The sequence below is a fragment of the Bactrocera oleae genome, chromosome 4, assembly GCF_042242935.1.
Source record: "Bactrocera oleae isolate idBacOlea1 chromosome 4, idBacOlea1, whole genome shotgun sequence".
Taxonomy (NCBI): domain Eukaryota; kingdom Metazoa; phylum Arthropoda; class Insecta; order Diptera; family Tephritidae; genus Bactrocera; species Bactrocera oleae.
This window is the reverse complement of record NC_091538.1, coordinates 68987951-69002750: the sequence shown is the minus strand read 5'-3', so window position 1 is coordinate 69002750 and position 14800 is coordinate 68987951. Positions and strand designations below refer to the sequence as shown.

At 37.3% G+C, this 14800-nt stretch overlaps 2 protein-coding genes across 5 annotated transcripts in view; one reads left to right on the top strand and one right to left on the bottom strand.

Moving 5' to 3' along the window:
* LOC106614734 (cyclic nucleotide-gated channel alpha-3) overlaps nucleotides 1-14800 on the top strand; it is a 263421-nt gene that overhangs the window by 117009 nt on the left and 131612 nt on the right. The window lies entirely within an intron of this gene.
* Nucleotides 11118-12976, bottom strand: LOC106614740 (protein insensitive). Its single transcript, XM_070108177.1, has one exon. It carries the CDS (start codon nucleotides 12960-12962, stop codon nucleotides 11463-11465), a length of 1500 nt encoding a protein of 499 aa, XP_069964278.1. The 5' UTR covers nucleotides 12963-12976; the 3' UTR covers nucleotides 11118-11462.

The following is a 14800-nucleotide window of genomic DNA, read 5'->3' as shown; positions in this document are numbered from 1 at the left end:
GCAGTGAATGGCAAAAACTGCTGAACTTATAGCTGAAGATTGGTCCAATAAGTAGTGCCCGGTTCTTAGTATGAAGTATTTTGTACTGGGACACAAGTTTTGTGCAAAGGAATCTCGAGAAGGTCAATGGATTTACATATATCCCATTTCAGCGATTTTTAATTCGTTTTGGACTTTTTTTTTTATTTCTTTGGCTCTTTTTACTAATTCCATCGAGACTTTCGACCATTAGTGACAATATTTAGATCCTATACTCATATTTCGTCGGAGGTATCTGTAGAATGGTCCGAAATAAAAAACAAAACTTATGTGCTGTGGAAGTCTTTTGTTGGAAGTGGTGTTATTAGTTCAAATATTGATCTTGGCACTCTCTGTAGAGATATTCGCAATCATATAGAAATCGTTTTTCCTTCATGGACACTCTATAAAACTATTTTTTTTTTATATTTCACTGCAGTTTGCTTTGTTTCAGGTACCATTCTGTACCAATTTCAAAGCAGTCTTGCCGGCAGCACCTGTCTTCGATTTGTCGTACAGGAAAACCCAACAATTATCAATAATATGACAAGGTGTCAAACTGTAAAGTGTCTCCAACAACCGCAAAGGGAGAAGCACGCACATGCTTAATATCCACAGTTTCTACATCTTTACATACATAAATTGCTTGTGTCTACGTATACGCTGATAGTTGAGGAGTAAATATGTCACTGGCAACATATAGGTAAATATAGTATGAAAATCTCAATGCAGCCTTTGCTTTATCGTCTATCTGTATAGTCGTACATATATAGGCAAATACGTATTGACATATGTATGATGCAAATATCACATTTCTGGCAGTGAGATCCATGGGACACTGTTTGTAGGAATAAATATTTTTATACTCTTGCAACATGTTACTATAGAGTATAATAGTTTTCTTCACCTAACGGTTGTACCATATATATATATGAAACGAGTTGAAATCCGAGTGACTGTCTGCCCGTCCTTTCGTTCAAGCGATAATTTGAGTAAAAATTGATATATATTGATGAAACTATTCATTTGTTCAACACAACTTCCTCAGAACAATTATTTTTAGTATTCTACTACTTCCCATATAACGGCTATGTTGAAAACTACTAAAAGTGCGATAACTCAATAAATTAAAGCGTCAGAGAGACTAAATTTTGCAACCGAGCTGATAAAAAAAAAAGCTTTTAGAAACCGATATAAAAATTAAACAATGGATTTGGCACTGCCCATAGTTAGGTGAAAATCCATATCTCGGGACCTACTCGACCGATTTGAACCAGATTTGGTTCAGACCATTATAATAATATTCCTATATTGCAATGCAAAATTGAAGAATTTGAACTACAATCACATTACTTTCCATATAACACGATCTGATTCTTTCACTCTCTAGTATACAAATCAAACACTAATTAATGTATCGGTGTAAAACTTTGCACGAATAGCGCCTTTAAGATGTGCCATATGATGATCGAATATTAATATAATAATATTGCCAAAATCAGACTACAATTATTCATGCCTACTAATATCGAATATGTGGAGCCTAGTTCCCATTGCGAAATTTTTATCAAATTCTGAAAATTTTTTTATCAATTTCTGATAATACTATGCATGTATGTCAAATATGTTCGGAGATTATAGCGTTGCTTCAGAAAATAATCCATGCCAAATTTTGTGAAGAGATTTTGCCAAATAAAAAATGTTTCCATACAAACGCCGGCTACTGCTAGCATTGGTGCTCGGTGGGACAAACATATGTATATCGCGTCAATTTGTTCCTACGTTCTGATAATTTTGAACTCCCTAAACGGGGTAACACAATGAAAAAATTTAAATTTTAGTTACAATTAATGTCCTAATTAGGGGTGTAGAAGCTTCTTATTGGCATTAGAACATGCAAATTAAAGCGCAACTTCGTTCTTAACAAACAGTTGAGTTCGGTTGGCATTTTAGAAACATATTTCATGAAGAAGAAACGCAAACAAATCAAACAGCGACAGAAGATACACGCACTCCAAGATCATTTGGCTGGTGCGCTGAGACAATTTTCCGCTTTACGGTCACCAACGCTAAAGCAAATGTCAACTTCGCCATTGACCAGCAAAGACAAAGTGCCAGGGATCGAGCAAAGAATACCGCAGCCCGACCACAGACACAAAGAAGCGTTTATTTTCATTTACGCCAAACTAATTGGCAGCAGGTTATGTTGCCAGGCGGCAAACGTAGCAAGTGGCTAACAAAACGTAGCAGGCAACAAACGCAAGTTGCGCAACTGAAACAATTGCAAGAGGCAAGGCGTTCGGTGGCACAAGTCACTGAACCGCAGATTGTGTGGGGCGCTGCCAAAAATTACGGTGCAACCAAGCACGCAAACGAACGGCGACGTGACCAACGGACTGACACAGAGCGAATATGGCCGCAACGAACGAAGGTGGAAAGCTTGAAATCTTTACTTCCGTGCATATGTGTGTGTGTGCGCTTGGAAGTGGCAGCACGCAAAAGCACTTGGACCGAGTGCTAAGTAAGTTAAGCCTAGACGAGTGCGGAGCGCGCAAATTACAGAGCAGCGTCGCCAAAGGCGCTTGCCTCAGCGGCAGAACGCCGGTGTGGCACGCAACGTCCCAGCTGGGGTATTCGGAGTTGTTGCTGCTGCCAACAATGTAGCAAAGCAAATACATACATTGTTGTGTTTTAATTTTCGCCTACTTTGTAATCACAACTTTGCATAGTTCGGAAATTTGTTGCGAGCCCCGCGGCCAGTTGCCAGCTGCCAGGTGCCAGAAGCCAACAGTCAAAGTTACAACAGCAGCCGCAGAAGCTAGACATAAGATGGCAATGGAGGAATGGAGAGCATAAAAAGTGGATTAGTAAATACAAAGAAGCAAGCAGCTAGCATTGGCAAGCGGCAATAACTTGCAACACTGTCGCACGTGGTTGCGTGCTCCGTGTAGGGGGTGTAGCGGTAGATATGGCTAGCAGATCGGCTTGTGGGAAGAGCGTTGTCTGCTCTGCTAAAGCTGCGACATGCCCGCTGCGAGGTCCTTGTGGGCATGTTCGCTGTTGGTGGCAGCGCAAAATGTTGTTCAACCGACGTCAAGGCGCGGTGGCAGCAACTACAGTTAGTATAGTTGTTGAGGGTATGTGAAAGTGTTTTGAGCTTGCATGCCAAATAAAAAATAAAAATATAAAATAAAGCGAGTACGTCGCTTTGACAACCCGTACATGTGTGTGTGTGTGTTTGCCGCTCATGGTCTCGCCTTCAAGGTGTTCTTCGTCAACGTTTGCTCTTTGCTTACTCGTGCAAGTCATGCAGCGCGTGGCATGTCTCATAGTTGCATGCCACTTTTGATGTTGGCAACTCAAAGCCATGCACGCACACACACAGACACACACATAAATATGCATTTTTATGCGCTTAACGGCTCTTCTTCTCCTTTGCAATTTCATTTTGATTTCCTTTTATTTTTGCTAAAATTTTTGTGTTTTTATTGCCATTGCATGCTTGAGAATGCAGCACAAGCAACAACAACAACACACTTGCTTTGCATAGTTGTAAGTATATTTGGCGTATTTGGCTTTGTGCTTCATAGTTTTGTAATTAATTTGCGAATAATGCACAACATTTGCACACTCTTCCTTCTCCCCGTACCTCTTACTCATTGCTTGCGCTTTTTGGTGGCTTCCTCATAATGTCGTGCTTTTTTACTTACTATGATTACTGTCATCACACTTGGTGCTTATGCTGTTGACGTTCCAAAAGTATTTCGCTTTAATACGCTCGTATATTTGCCGGCATTCTCTTGATTGCTTTGTGTGTGGAAACTGCAAACGACGAGTGAGGAGTAGAACGGATTGGTTTTTATTTGGCGGGTGCTGACAGTTTCGTCATAGAATCGTTTGATGCCAAGTTTCAAATATTCAGAGTTTTTATAGTATAACAAGTGGCACTACTATATAAATTGTTCTTTAGAAGTCATTTCAAAGGGGTTGAGTATAGGTCCAGAATGATATCTCATCAAAACTTTCACGGACTGTTAAAAATAACCTTTACGTCACTAATTATATTCGTGTCGCGTTTTTTTTGAGGCTATAACATTTTTCCAACTTCTGGCAATTTGAGGATTCCTTTCCAAAAGCATAGCGCCGCTAGCACTGGCGGCCAAGAATGAATCAAGCCAATTTTTGATACCCTGTTCTGCTGTGAATCGTATTTAAGTGAGAGCGTTCTGCGGCGGCCGGAACAAATCGTGGTCAGAAGTGACAAGGTGTGTGCTATAAGGCGGATGAGGCAAAACCGGTCTAGCAACATTAGACCAAGCGTTGTCATTAGAGAGGAGAGTTGCTGCATCGTGTCTAGTCGCCAATTCCGAGTACTTTCGGCAATCACTCGCTTAAATTTGATGTTGTTTTTAAATAGCTGCTTGGGAGATTCCCAAAGATTTTGCGAGCTCTTCTTGTGTTTGGTAACAATCTTAATCGAGTATGCGTTCAGTAAAATACGACGATTTTCGGCTGAGGTGTTTTTGAGTGAATAAATATTATTATTATTTACGTTTCGAATGTGCGGTTGTTTTCCAACGCATGTTCTGCATATTGGAACAATACTTTTTTACTATTTTCCATCCTCTAAATTGGCTTTGATAAGTGATAAATGCGATTACCATTACCATAGTTCGCTTACTTATTTGTTTTTGTACTTCACTTTGACTCATGGCATTCACCTTGCATGGATATTTAGTATCGAGTACAGAAAAAATCGCAGGTAGTCAAATTTGGTAAAAGAAGAAGAAGATCCTTTACTTTTGCTTGATTTCCATTGTCATGTTCCTTTAGCAATACTGCTCCGAGAGACTTACCACGAAAATTCAAATATTTTGATATGTTTCTACTCATTTGAATTTATGAAAATAAAGAGTTTAAAGTAAAAATATTTTTTTTAGATAATTTTTCCACTTTTTACGTGTTACCTTAACCTTAGCTCACTTTATTTTCTATCGAATTTTGCGTATTACAAGCAGACAAGTGTATCGACCATAACTGTATTTTATTACCGTTATGCAGCAATATTTCGTAATAAATAACAAAACATATTCCCCCTCACACCGAACCGAGCCGACCGAAATGCACTGTGCTTTATTGACAAAGGCAATGATGCAACAACAATGCACATTTCTATATAGGTTGGCCGGCAGCAGAGGCATTGCAGAAACTAAGATAATTGTGAAAGCCATAGAAAACCTAAGACTGCAGTAATTTTTCATGATCTCAACCGTAAAAATCTCTATTGTTCTGTGTGGTTAAGTGTTTGCCCGTGTAAGTGGTTAAGTGTGTGTGTGCCGGAAATGAACTGTCACATTGACAATAGCTAAAATAAAATACACTGCACAGTTCATATATACTACACTGTGGCATATAGCAATCAATATTGCTTGGTTTGCAGCTTATGTGTATAAGTGCTGTCGCTGGTATTGTAGTACACCGCAATCGAAATTGATGGAGCGTATGAGTAACATTAAATTCCGGCCGTAATGAAGTTCGTTATAAATGTAAGCCAAGCAATGATGTTGTTTTGGCATGCTCTGCTCAGCTTATTTATTACTCCAGTGGCATGTTCATTTATATACACACATACATTTGTATTTAGTTGAGCAGAAAAATATCTGTTATATTCGACTTGGAAAGGTGTTCTTGCAGCATATTGGACGTTAAGCTGACAGCGTGTGTGTAGCCATGCGTTGCCAGCCAATTAGGTATTGTGATGGGATATTAGTGCATCTAAATGATTTCTAATAAATACTCTAGGGTGTTGTATTGAATATATTGTTAACTGAAAATAAAGGGTATAAATTAATGTTATATAAAATATCATTGGCTTAGCTAAATTTAACGGAAGGATGGATATAGTCGGGTGTCTTTTGGTGGGATATGATAGGGAAGCATGCGATTAGCAAGAAATTGCACTCGGCAAGATGCTCATAAATATGATATAGATATAATATTGGTTTAAAATAAAATTTTTGAAGTGAAACTGATAAACAATAAACGAATGATGAATTTCTTCGAGCCAATTTAACATTTTTTTGTCACTTATTTTCTAAGTAAAGTATTTTTTGTCTACATTCTACTGGCCTCACAAAAGGAAAAACGATTTGAAATTCTATAAACTTATTTGAAAAAGGTCATCTGTACACTGAAGGCAGTGGTTTAGCTGCAAATTAAAAATGGTTTATAAAAACTTTTGTTTTAGTTTAAGATTTCGCATTCATATCTAACATTCAGAAGCATTTCTGACATGCAAAATCGTTTTTAAACACCTCTTGGCTTCAATTCATATGCCACCTAATTTACTTTTCAAAGTATTCGGTTGCTTTTAAACATTTTTAAATAGCTGCTTAAGTGACTTCCAAAGATTCTGCGAGCTCTCCTTTTGTTTGGCAATAATCTTCATCGCGTAATGCGTGCTCATCTTAAAGTCTTTTTGGTTGCCCAAAACGTTCTTCGCCCTTCAAAGTTTCCTCAGCTAGAGCATGTTCATCATACACTTCCACCAAAACATATGCACTGGTGACCATTTAAATTGATAATATTGTGATATGCTCTCCGATTTAAAAGCTCAAAATGCTTCCTTGCACAAACGAACGAATTATTTTTAAGTTACTTATAGTTTTAATGACTGCTTCCGCTTATGCGGTCTTTTGTCATTATCATGTAAGAAATCACAACACTTACTGAAGCTTTTTTGCGATAGCTTTTGTCTAACAAGTTGATGCATATAGTCAGATAGTCACTGCAATCACAATTTGTCTTTTGTTGTTGCTCCGCTACGCATACGAAAAGAAATAAATGATTTTATGCTGCGGCTATGACGTTTATTTTTCAAAACTCTTCACTATATGAAATGCGAAAAAGAAACGGGGAACAGCAAAAATTGCAAAAAAAAAAAAACAACTTATGCTCGACATGTAAATACTAGGCACAAGCTGAAGAAAATATAAAAAATAAACACACCGAAGCACTCATAATCATTGGAGTGTATAAAAGGCAGCGAGTGGAGTGGAAGTAAATGACTGATTACGTAATATAAAATTCAACAAAACGCATAAATCACGCAGTTTTCTGCTGCCAAGCGGAGCAGAAAGAGAAAATGGGGCGCAGAGAAGAAGCGATGTTGTCGCATACCGAAGTCGAAAAACCGCAAGCAACAGAAGCGCACGTAGAAGACGCAAACTCGCTTCTTTGATATTGACTACAGTCGCCGGCGCAGTTGTTGGCCTGCTTGTCTCATTGCCGTAACCCTTGCTTACTCATATTTACTTATACAAAAATATATAATTGTATTTATTGAAATCGACCACGCAAACGAAATTAACTGCTTTCTACCAACGCGCTGTTGCCATTAACTCCTTCGCCAATGAAATTAACACATCTTTGTTGTTGCTTTTTTACTCAAATTTGCGCATTTTCGCTGGTTTTCACTTTTCCCCAGTGCTAAACGCAAGCAAATAAGTAGGCAAGTTGAAAAGAAAAAGCGCGTTGCTGGCAAAAGTGCTAATAAAAATAAAAGGAAATGGCGTACGCCACGACGTATACGTAAGCGAGGGCAAACTTTTTCCCATAAATTCATGGCGCATATAATTGACTAAAAATTTCAATTATACCAATGAAAAATGACAGCTACTTTGCATTAAAAAGGGTGTAGGCAAATAATTATGATGCAAACGCAGGAAAAAGTGCCAAAGCAAGCCACAACAACAAGTATTTAAGCAAATGCGCAGTTTTAAATTTCAATTTCAATGTCTGCACACAAAAAGGCGCAGAAAGTCTAAAAGTGTGTTACCGAAATTAATATATTGGCAATTCAACAAAGGAATTCTCGAAAATTAGGAAACGCGCGTGGCAACTTGGCTCGAGTTTGGTTTATATTTGTGTGAATTTGTACTTTAAGGTATTTGTGCGCGAGCGTTTATGGCATTTTGTCGGATTTTGAATAAATTTAAGCTAATTTTGCTACAGTTACAGCCGAAGCTGGTAAAGATGAGTTAACACCGGCAAGTTATAAAAAACCATAAAAACCAAGCAAACAAAATGGTGCTTAAAAGTGCTGATGAGTCAACGATTTGAGTTGAAAAAACGAAAGTTAAGTTATTCAAGTTTTTTTAGTAATGACTGTAGTAAATAACGGAGATTAAAAATTATTGATTAAGGACGAATTTGTTTACTTGAAAGTAGCTATTAAAGGAGTCTAGTAAAAATAAATTCATCAATTATTTAGCATAGTTAGAATGCTGCGCATATAATGCAACCATTTTGTTCGATATCATAATGCTACTCTCATCTCTGGATAATTTTTTTAAGACTAATTTTTCACCATCATAATCATTCCCCATAAACAGAAATAGGTAGTAACCACTGGGTGCTAGGTGTGGACTGAAAGATGGTAGATAAAAACCTCCTAACCCAGCTCATAAAGTTTCTGGCGAGTCACTATCTGTCAGGCATTACTCTGAGGGAACGCAACTCCTCTCTAATTGGTCAAAGCAGGTCTCTGCAGGAGATTGCTCCCTTTATATTGTCCAATTGGTAGTAGTACAGATCTGAACTTGGACTTTGGTTATGGAAGAGCAGCTCGTAGTAGATTATTCCCTACCGATCTCACGCTTAGATCAAATTTATTTTAATTTTACTATTTAGTTGCATTCGTTTTCTGAGTAACAGTACTTAAAGAACACAAACACAAGCATTTCTGACACTCTCTTTCTTAACTTCCTATTATGGTATATTCCAAAAATGTGTATGTAAATATTTGTAAAAATATTTCTATTTTATTTACATTTTTTCTCAATACTTTACCATTCTCTTCAATTTTAAAATATAAGAGATGCTCACCGAAACAAAAAGCTCCCGGGCTAGTTCGAAAATAAAATGTTAGCCATTTCCAAAGCATGAAAAGCAAACTTATGATAGACAATGAAGCTTGCCGGACCATACCACTACTGAAAATTCTCACTTCACTTCTTAATAAACTGTACTTTTAACTATCTTCTGCGTCTCACACCCTGGCACTGCATCCACACATAGATGTAAAGAAACGAAATAAAAATAAATAAATACATGTAAAGAAACGAAAAATAAAAATTGTCAAAAATTAAAAGCTTCGCAATTTTTATTTATTTTTGCTACCTTTCTTATTTACCAATTTCGCTTTCATTTCTTATGTCACAGAAGACAAATGTACGAACACAAGCACAATGCTCCTTAAATTTTCCCTTGATGGCTATGTGTTTGGAATATTTAATTGAGTAACTTATTTTCGCCTTGGACCAGGAACGATACGCCCACCATTTTTTGTATGTATGACTGTCAATGCAGGCACGCATTGCCAGGCACTTGCAGGACAACAGCTCAATACAGTGGCTGCAGAGAAAGAGCGTGAAGAGGGAGAGCCAGCTGGGGGTTGGTGCGGAGTGCCGTTAAGAACGGATGGAACACACCGCAATGGCTAACAGCACGAAAATTGACTTAATTTCCGCTTTGGCCACAATACGCGGTCTGTCAATTTTTGTACGCGTAGTTGGCAATGCAAGCACTCGCTGCCGGCCATGAGCCATGTACCAATTGCGACGCTGCACACACTCATCGTCTATACCAAATAAGGGGCCGCAGAGCAAAGTAACCGGCAAAAAAAGTTAAGCGAGTCGGTCAACTAGGCGCTGGAATTGAATTGAGTGGCGCGGAGTTTCTAAAATGCTAGTGGTTAGGGACTGATTTGCAGTGGGGGTGTGCATTCGTAATTGAACTTTAAAGTAAAGAGAAAAATAAACAATAGAATAAAAGACAAAACGATGAGGAGGCAAGGCTGAAAGCAAGGGAAATTGGTAGAATATAAGCGAAATACCAGTAACGGGCAAACGAGGCGAGTGCACGCTGCTGAAGTTCCCTAAATTTTGTTTACAGCAAACTATTTGAATGTTTTATAGTTTTTGTGCAAGCGCCGTGCTCTCAGTGGGTACTCTAATGCTCTTGGTAAAGTTTTTATTTCATAAATTATTTTCTATAATTGTTTGAGTGTGCACCAACAATTTTGTTGAAAGAGATATTTTCTTGAATTCTTGCTATTGTTTTCTTTTTAAATTCCCTTTAAAACGTTTTCTCGTAGCTGACTGAAATTAGATTTTTCTCCGTTGGAGTTTCCCAGGCGGAAAATTAGGCACTAACTGCATTTGTATACTGATATAATGCTAGAAAAAGCAAAAGGGGAAAATTCAGTCAAATTAGGAACTCAGATAAAATAAAAAAACGTTAGCTTTGGCTGCACCCTTCACCCATGCAACTATGGTATAACTATATCAGAAAACGTAAACGGTTAGCGGCTTGCATTCAAAGAAACTGTTGTGTTAGTCCTTTCTAAAGGTTAGGTAAATAATATAGACTGATTTTTCGTGAGGCCACGGGTATTCCTACTCGGAAAGCTAAAGACGCCCGTCCATTGTGATCACCAAAACTCCTAGGTTTGTATCAAAAGACTTTCGCATATCGAAAAAGCACCTAGAGTCTGCCACAATTCGCCGGGTTCGTAGAAAGTATGGAAATCCAGAAGATTTAACCTTAGTCTCAGATGTTTCCATCTCATTTTCCTTCCTGCAAGTTTGACAAGTGGCGTCACCCAAAATCCTTAGCCTCATCTTGTGAGTGCCAATGGGACAGTGTTCAGTGTTCAGTTAAGCGTGCTAAGAGCTAGTAGCTCAATAGATCTTTTACGCTCCACTCTAGGCTTTCGTGAAGATAACTTCTGAAACAATAAAGTTTTCCATACAAGAACTTGATTTTGATTGTTACAGCAATGTGCTATATGTGATTGGGGATTCCGACAAATAAGCAGCTACTTGGGAAGAAAAATGAAGGACAATATACAGACAGATAGACGGATATGGTTAAATCGAAGCACTTCGAATAGCTAATCAGAATAATATAATTTTATATCCACACAAATAAATCGAGATTTTTGTAATAATTTCATCTTGTTTGTAAGCTGTAGAAGATCTACCGTCATTAGCCGCTCCAAATACAATCGCAGAGCTGCGAAAACTCGACTAAAAAACTGAGATTTTTTTTTTGCTCAAGCAGAGCCGTATATTTTTTTTGTTGAAACGAAATACTAAAATCTTTAAATATACATAAAATAATTACAGTGTAAGAATATTAACATAGATGTATACAAAACTTATATAAAATACCATTGGAACTATATCTACATATAAGTATGTACATAAATCATATTATCATCACATAAAATATAATATAATACAAATCAGATTCTAAATATTATAAATATTTGAACTTCATAAAATTTTAAAAATATATATATTACATTATTTGTGGTAAACGTGCCACCGTGGCTTGCTATTCGTGCTTCTGCTACATTTATCAATTCAGTTAGTGAGTTTCTAAGTCTTACTGAGTCGTCTAAGCTTCTTTGTGCTATCTGCACATTTTGTGGTGATTATGCTGCGAATACTCTTTTCAGTGAAAGGAGTGTGTAATTTAACACAATGTATGATATCCGAAACCTTGTCCGGATTCAATTGACCCTTAGGTGGACGCTCACGACCCACAAATGCTGGTGACGGCTTGCCGCTAAGTGTATTTTTCGCCAGTATCTCTTCCGAGAAGACTAAACAAAGCAATATGCGCGTGGCCGTAGACGGAGCCTCAAATGATATGGTTTGGAATTTTCTGGTGGGAACTTTTGTGCCATTCGGACCAATAACTGTGTAAACACCGTTATCAATAGTGGGTAAATGTGGACCTCGCATAGGTGTTGAACTTGCTCGGGGCGGTGAAATTGGTGATGGTGTACCTGTACTGGCAGCGCGATCGTTCTCTGCGGCATTCGAGATTCCGATATCATTAATCAAGATCGGTATTTGCATAGGCGTTGAACTTGTTACGAATGGTGAGGATGCAAGGGTTGGTGTACTCGTGCTGGTAGCGCGATCAGTATCCACGGTATTCGAAATGCTGATGCCACTTTCAGTACTCGTAGCAACAGTTTCATATGCAGCTACAGATTCAATGCCTTCCATGGTACTGATCGATTGGATTTCTTCACCATCGTTTACTACATTTCTGATGTTGCTGCTGTCAACAACATTATTAATGATATTTTCCGATATCGTTGTAGTTGTCACGGGAGGTGATGTACTTGTACTGGAAGCGAGATTATTCTCCATTCTGTTCGTACTGCCGATATCATTGATCAAGATCGGCATTTGCATAGTTGTGCCATCCATGCCTCTGATTGATTGGGCTTCCACTCCGCCAATTGCTACATTTTTGATGGTACTGCTGTTAGCAACATTATAAGTATTATTTTCAGATACAGCGTTCATTTGAGCTTTCACGGAAGCATCCATAGGCTTTACATTATTTCCGGATTGCGTTTCTGTTGAGATCTCGCTTTGATTTACAGTTTCTTGCCTCATTTCCCACAGAACACGCTTACGTGGATCAGCGCGGTAATTGCTATCACAGCGCGTGTTTTGCTTTGCGTTTGAACACACAGGGGATGCTGTGAAATTGAAACTGCTTGTACTTGACCTACCATGCGTCGTGTATAGGTCACTCGTGGAGCTTATTAACTGGTTAGTTGCGCGTTTTGATAACACAGTACTTAGCGCGATGATTCTTTGTTGCTGCTTCAATCTTCTATATACTCTTGAAAGATGATGCATTTTCTCCGATAATGTGGATTTGGTTCTAAGAATATCTTGCACTACAGGATTGAGTTCGCAAGGCTCCAATTGCGGTAGATACTTATTCAACCAACTATCTACCAATTTTTGTATTTCTTCGGGCTCTGTGGCTTTATTAAGTAACTCGATCTCAGCTGCAAGTTGATCCTCAGAAAGAATCGGTAGCAAGAAGTCCATATTTTGTAATAACATTTTACTCAATATTTTTTGTAGTTTCACCGTTTAGTCTGCTGTCAATCTGCAATGGCTGTAAAATTCACTATGAGAAAATTGGCAGTGTCACCAGGTTTTATAGGCCGTTCGATCGTTTAGTAGAATAAGCTCAGAGAGTAGCCCTCAGGTAGAATGTTGTACCTGACGTCGTGCTATTCAGGTAGTCGCGTATTCATCTCAAACGCTGTAATAACAAAGAAAATATTGAATTCATTATTTTAGCTTCGACAATCATAAACTTGAAAATTGCTGCGTTGAGTCTTTTTTGTATCCTTTACCTTTTATTCTTTGGCACACCCATTTAATATATTAATATATACTTTATTATATTTTTAAAATCCCTTTTCGCCTTTATTTTTGAGTTATATTGAAATTAGTTAATCTTTCTATTGACTAATAACAATAAAAAAGAAAGACGGTACTTAATTAGTCAGACCTTGAGCGAAGCACAATGTTATAGACACACCTACTAATGTATACCATATATTTAATTGACATAACCAAATATTTTTTGCATAATTTTGCTTTCTTTGAATTCGATCAAGGTAAAGATATTACAGTGACTGTATAACTCTAGCATTATATCGACAGACACTGTTGAGATGTTTGTTGAAGGATTTGTTTTTTTAATGACCTTGCTGACAAGAGGTGGTGCTTAAGTTTATACAAAAAAAAATCAGATCATTTCACTAAGCTAAATAAAAACATCTATTTAATGCATAAATAAGAGATTTTTTGAGTGCACCTGTGGTCCGAATTTTTTAGAAAGTTGGCCGAAGTTAGGTGAAATTCTTCTAATTCCTAACAACTACATATATTTATACCCTGAACCAGGTATATTAAGTTTGCCACGAGGTTTGTAACACCCAGAAGGAAACGTCGGAAACCCTATAAAGTGTATATAGAAATGATTAGCATGATCAGCTGAGTTGATTTGGCCATGTCCGGCTATCTGTCTGTCTGTCTGTATATATACGAACCAGTATACGAACCTAGTACCTCAGTTCGTAAGCTATCGATCTGAAATTTTACACTTGTTTTTTCTCACTATCGGACCACAATAGCCTATAGCTGCCATACAAACTGAACAATCGGAATCAATTACTTGTATGGAAAACACTTTCATTTGACGAGGTATCTGATTTTATACCGTACATATTGTTAATTTAATAAAATATGCTGAAGTTATCAAATTATATGTTAGATATTTTATTGGCATGTTATTTTAGATTTAAAGTAGTTGGGTGCTTAAAGTTAAGGAAATTGGACCAGGCTGGACCCTAATCACTACATTTAGTTGAGTTTATGTCGCATATATCGTTATTAGCCCGATATTTCAATGTATTGACTGTGATTATGTCATCTATGGTAAAAATAAGAAGAAAAAAAAAAACGGCAGCCTCGGTTGCTATAATACTTTTGAAAAATAAGAAAAGTTTACTTACAGAAAGTTGTTTTTGCTCATTAGACAATAATCTATGCCAAATTGCGTGAAGATAGTTTGTTAAAAAAAATTCCATATACATTGTGGCTTTTGATCGGTGAGTTTGTATGACAACTATATGTTATAGTAACCTGATCTGAACAATTAGCGCGAAGATTGTAGCGCCACTATGAGTTATAATTTATGTAAAATTACGTAAAGGTATCTTTTCACATAAACAATATTTCCATACAAGTTCTTGAGCTAAGTGAGGTTGCGTAACAGTATAAAGACCAAGAAATTTAATTTTTTTTGGCTCTAGTAGAGCACTTATTTAATTAATTTTTTTATTAAATTAAATATTAAATATATGTATAAGTTATGTATATTAACT

Coding starts and splice junctions, on each gene's coding strand:
- LOC106614740 (XM_070108177.1), bottom strand. CDS start 12,962: ATGTTATTACAAAATATGGACTTCTTGCTACCGATTCTTTCTGAGGAT.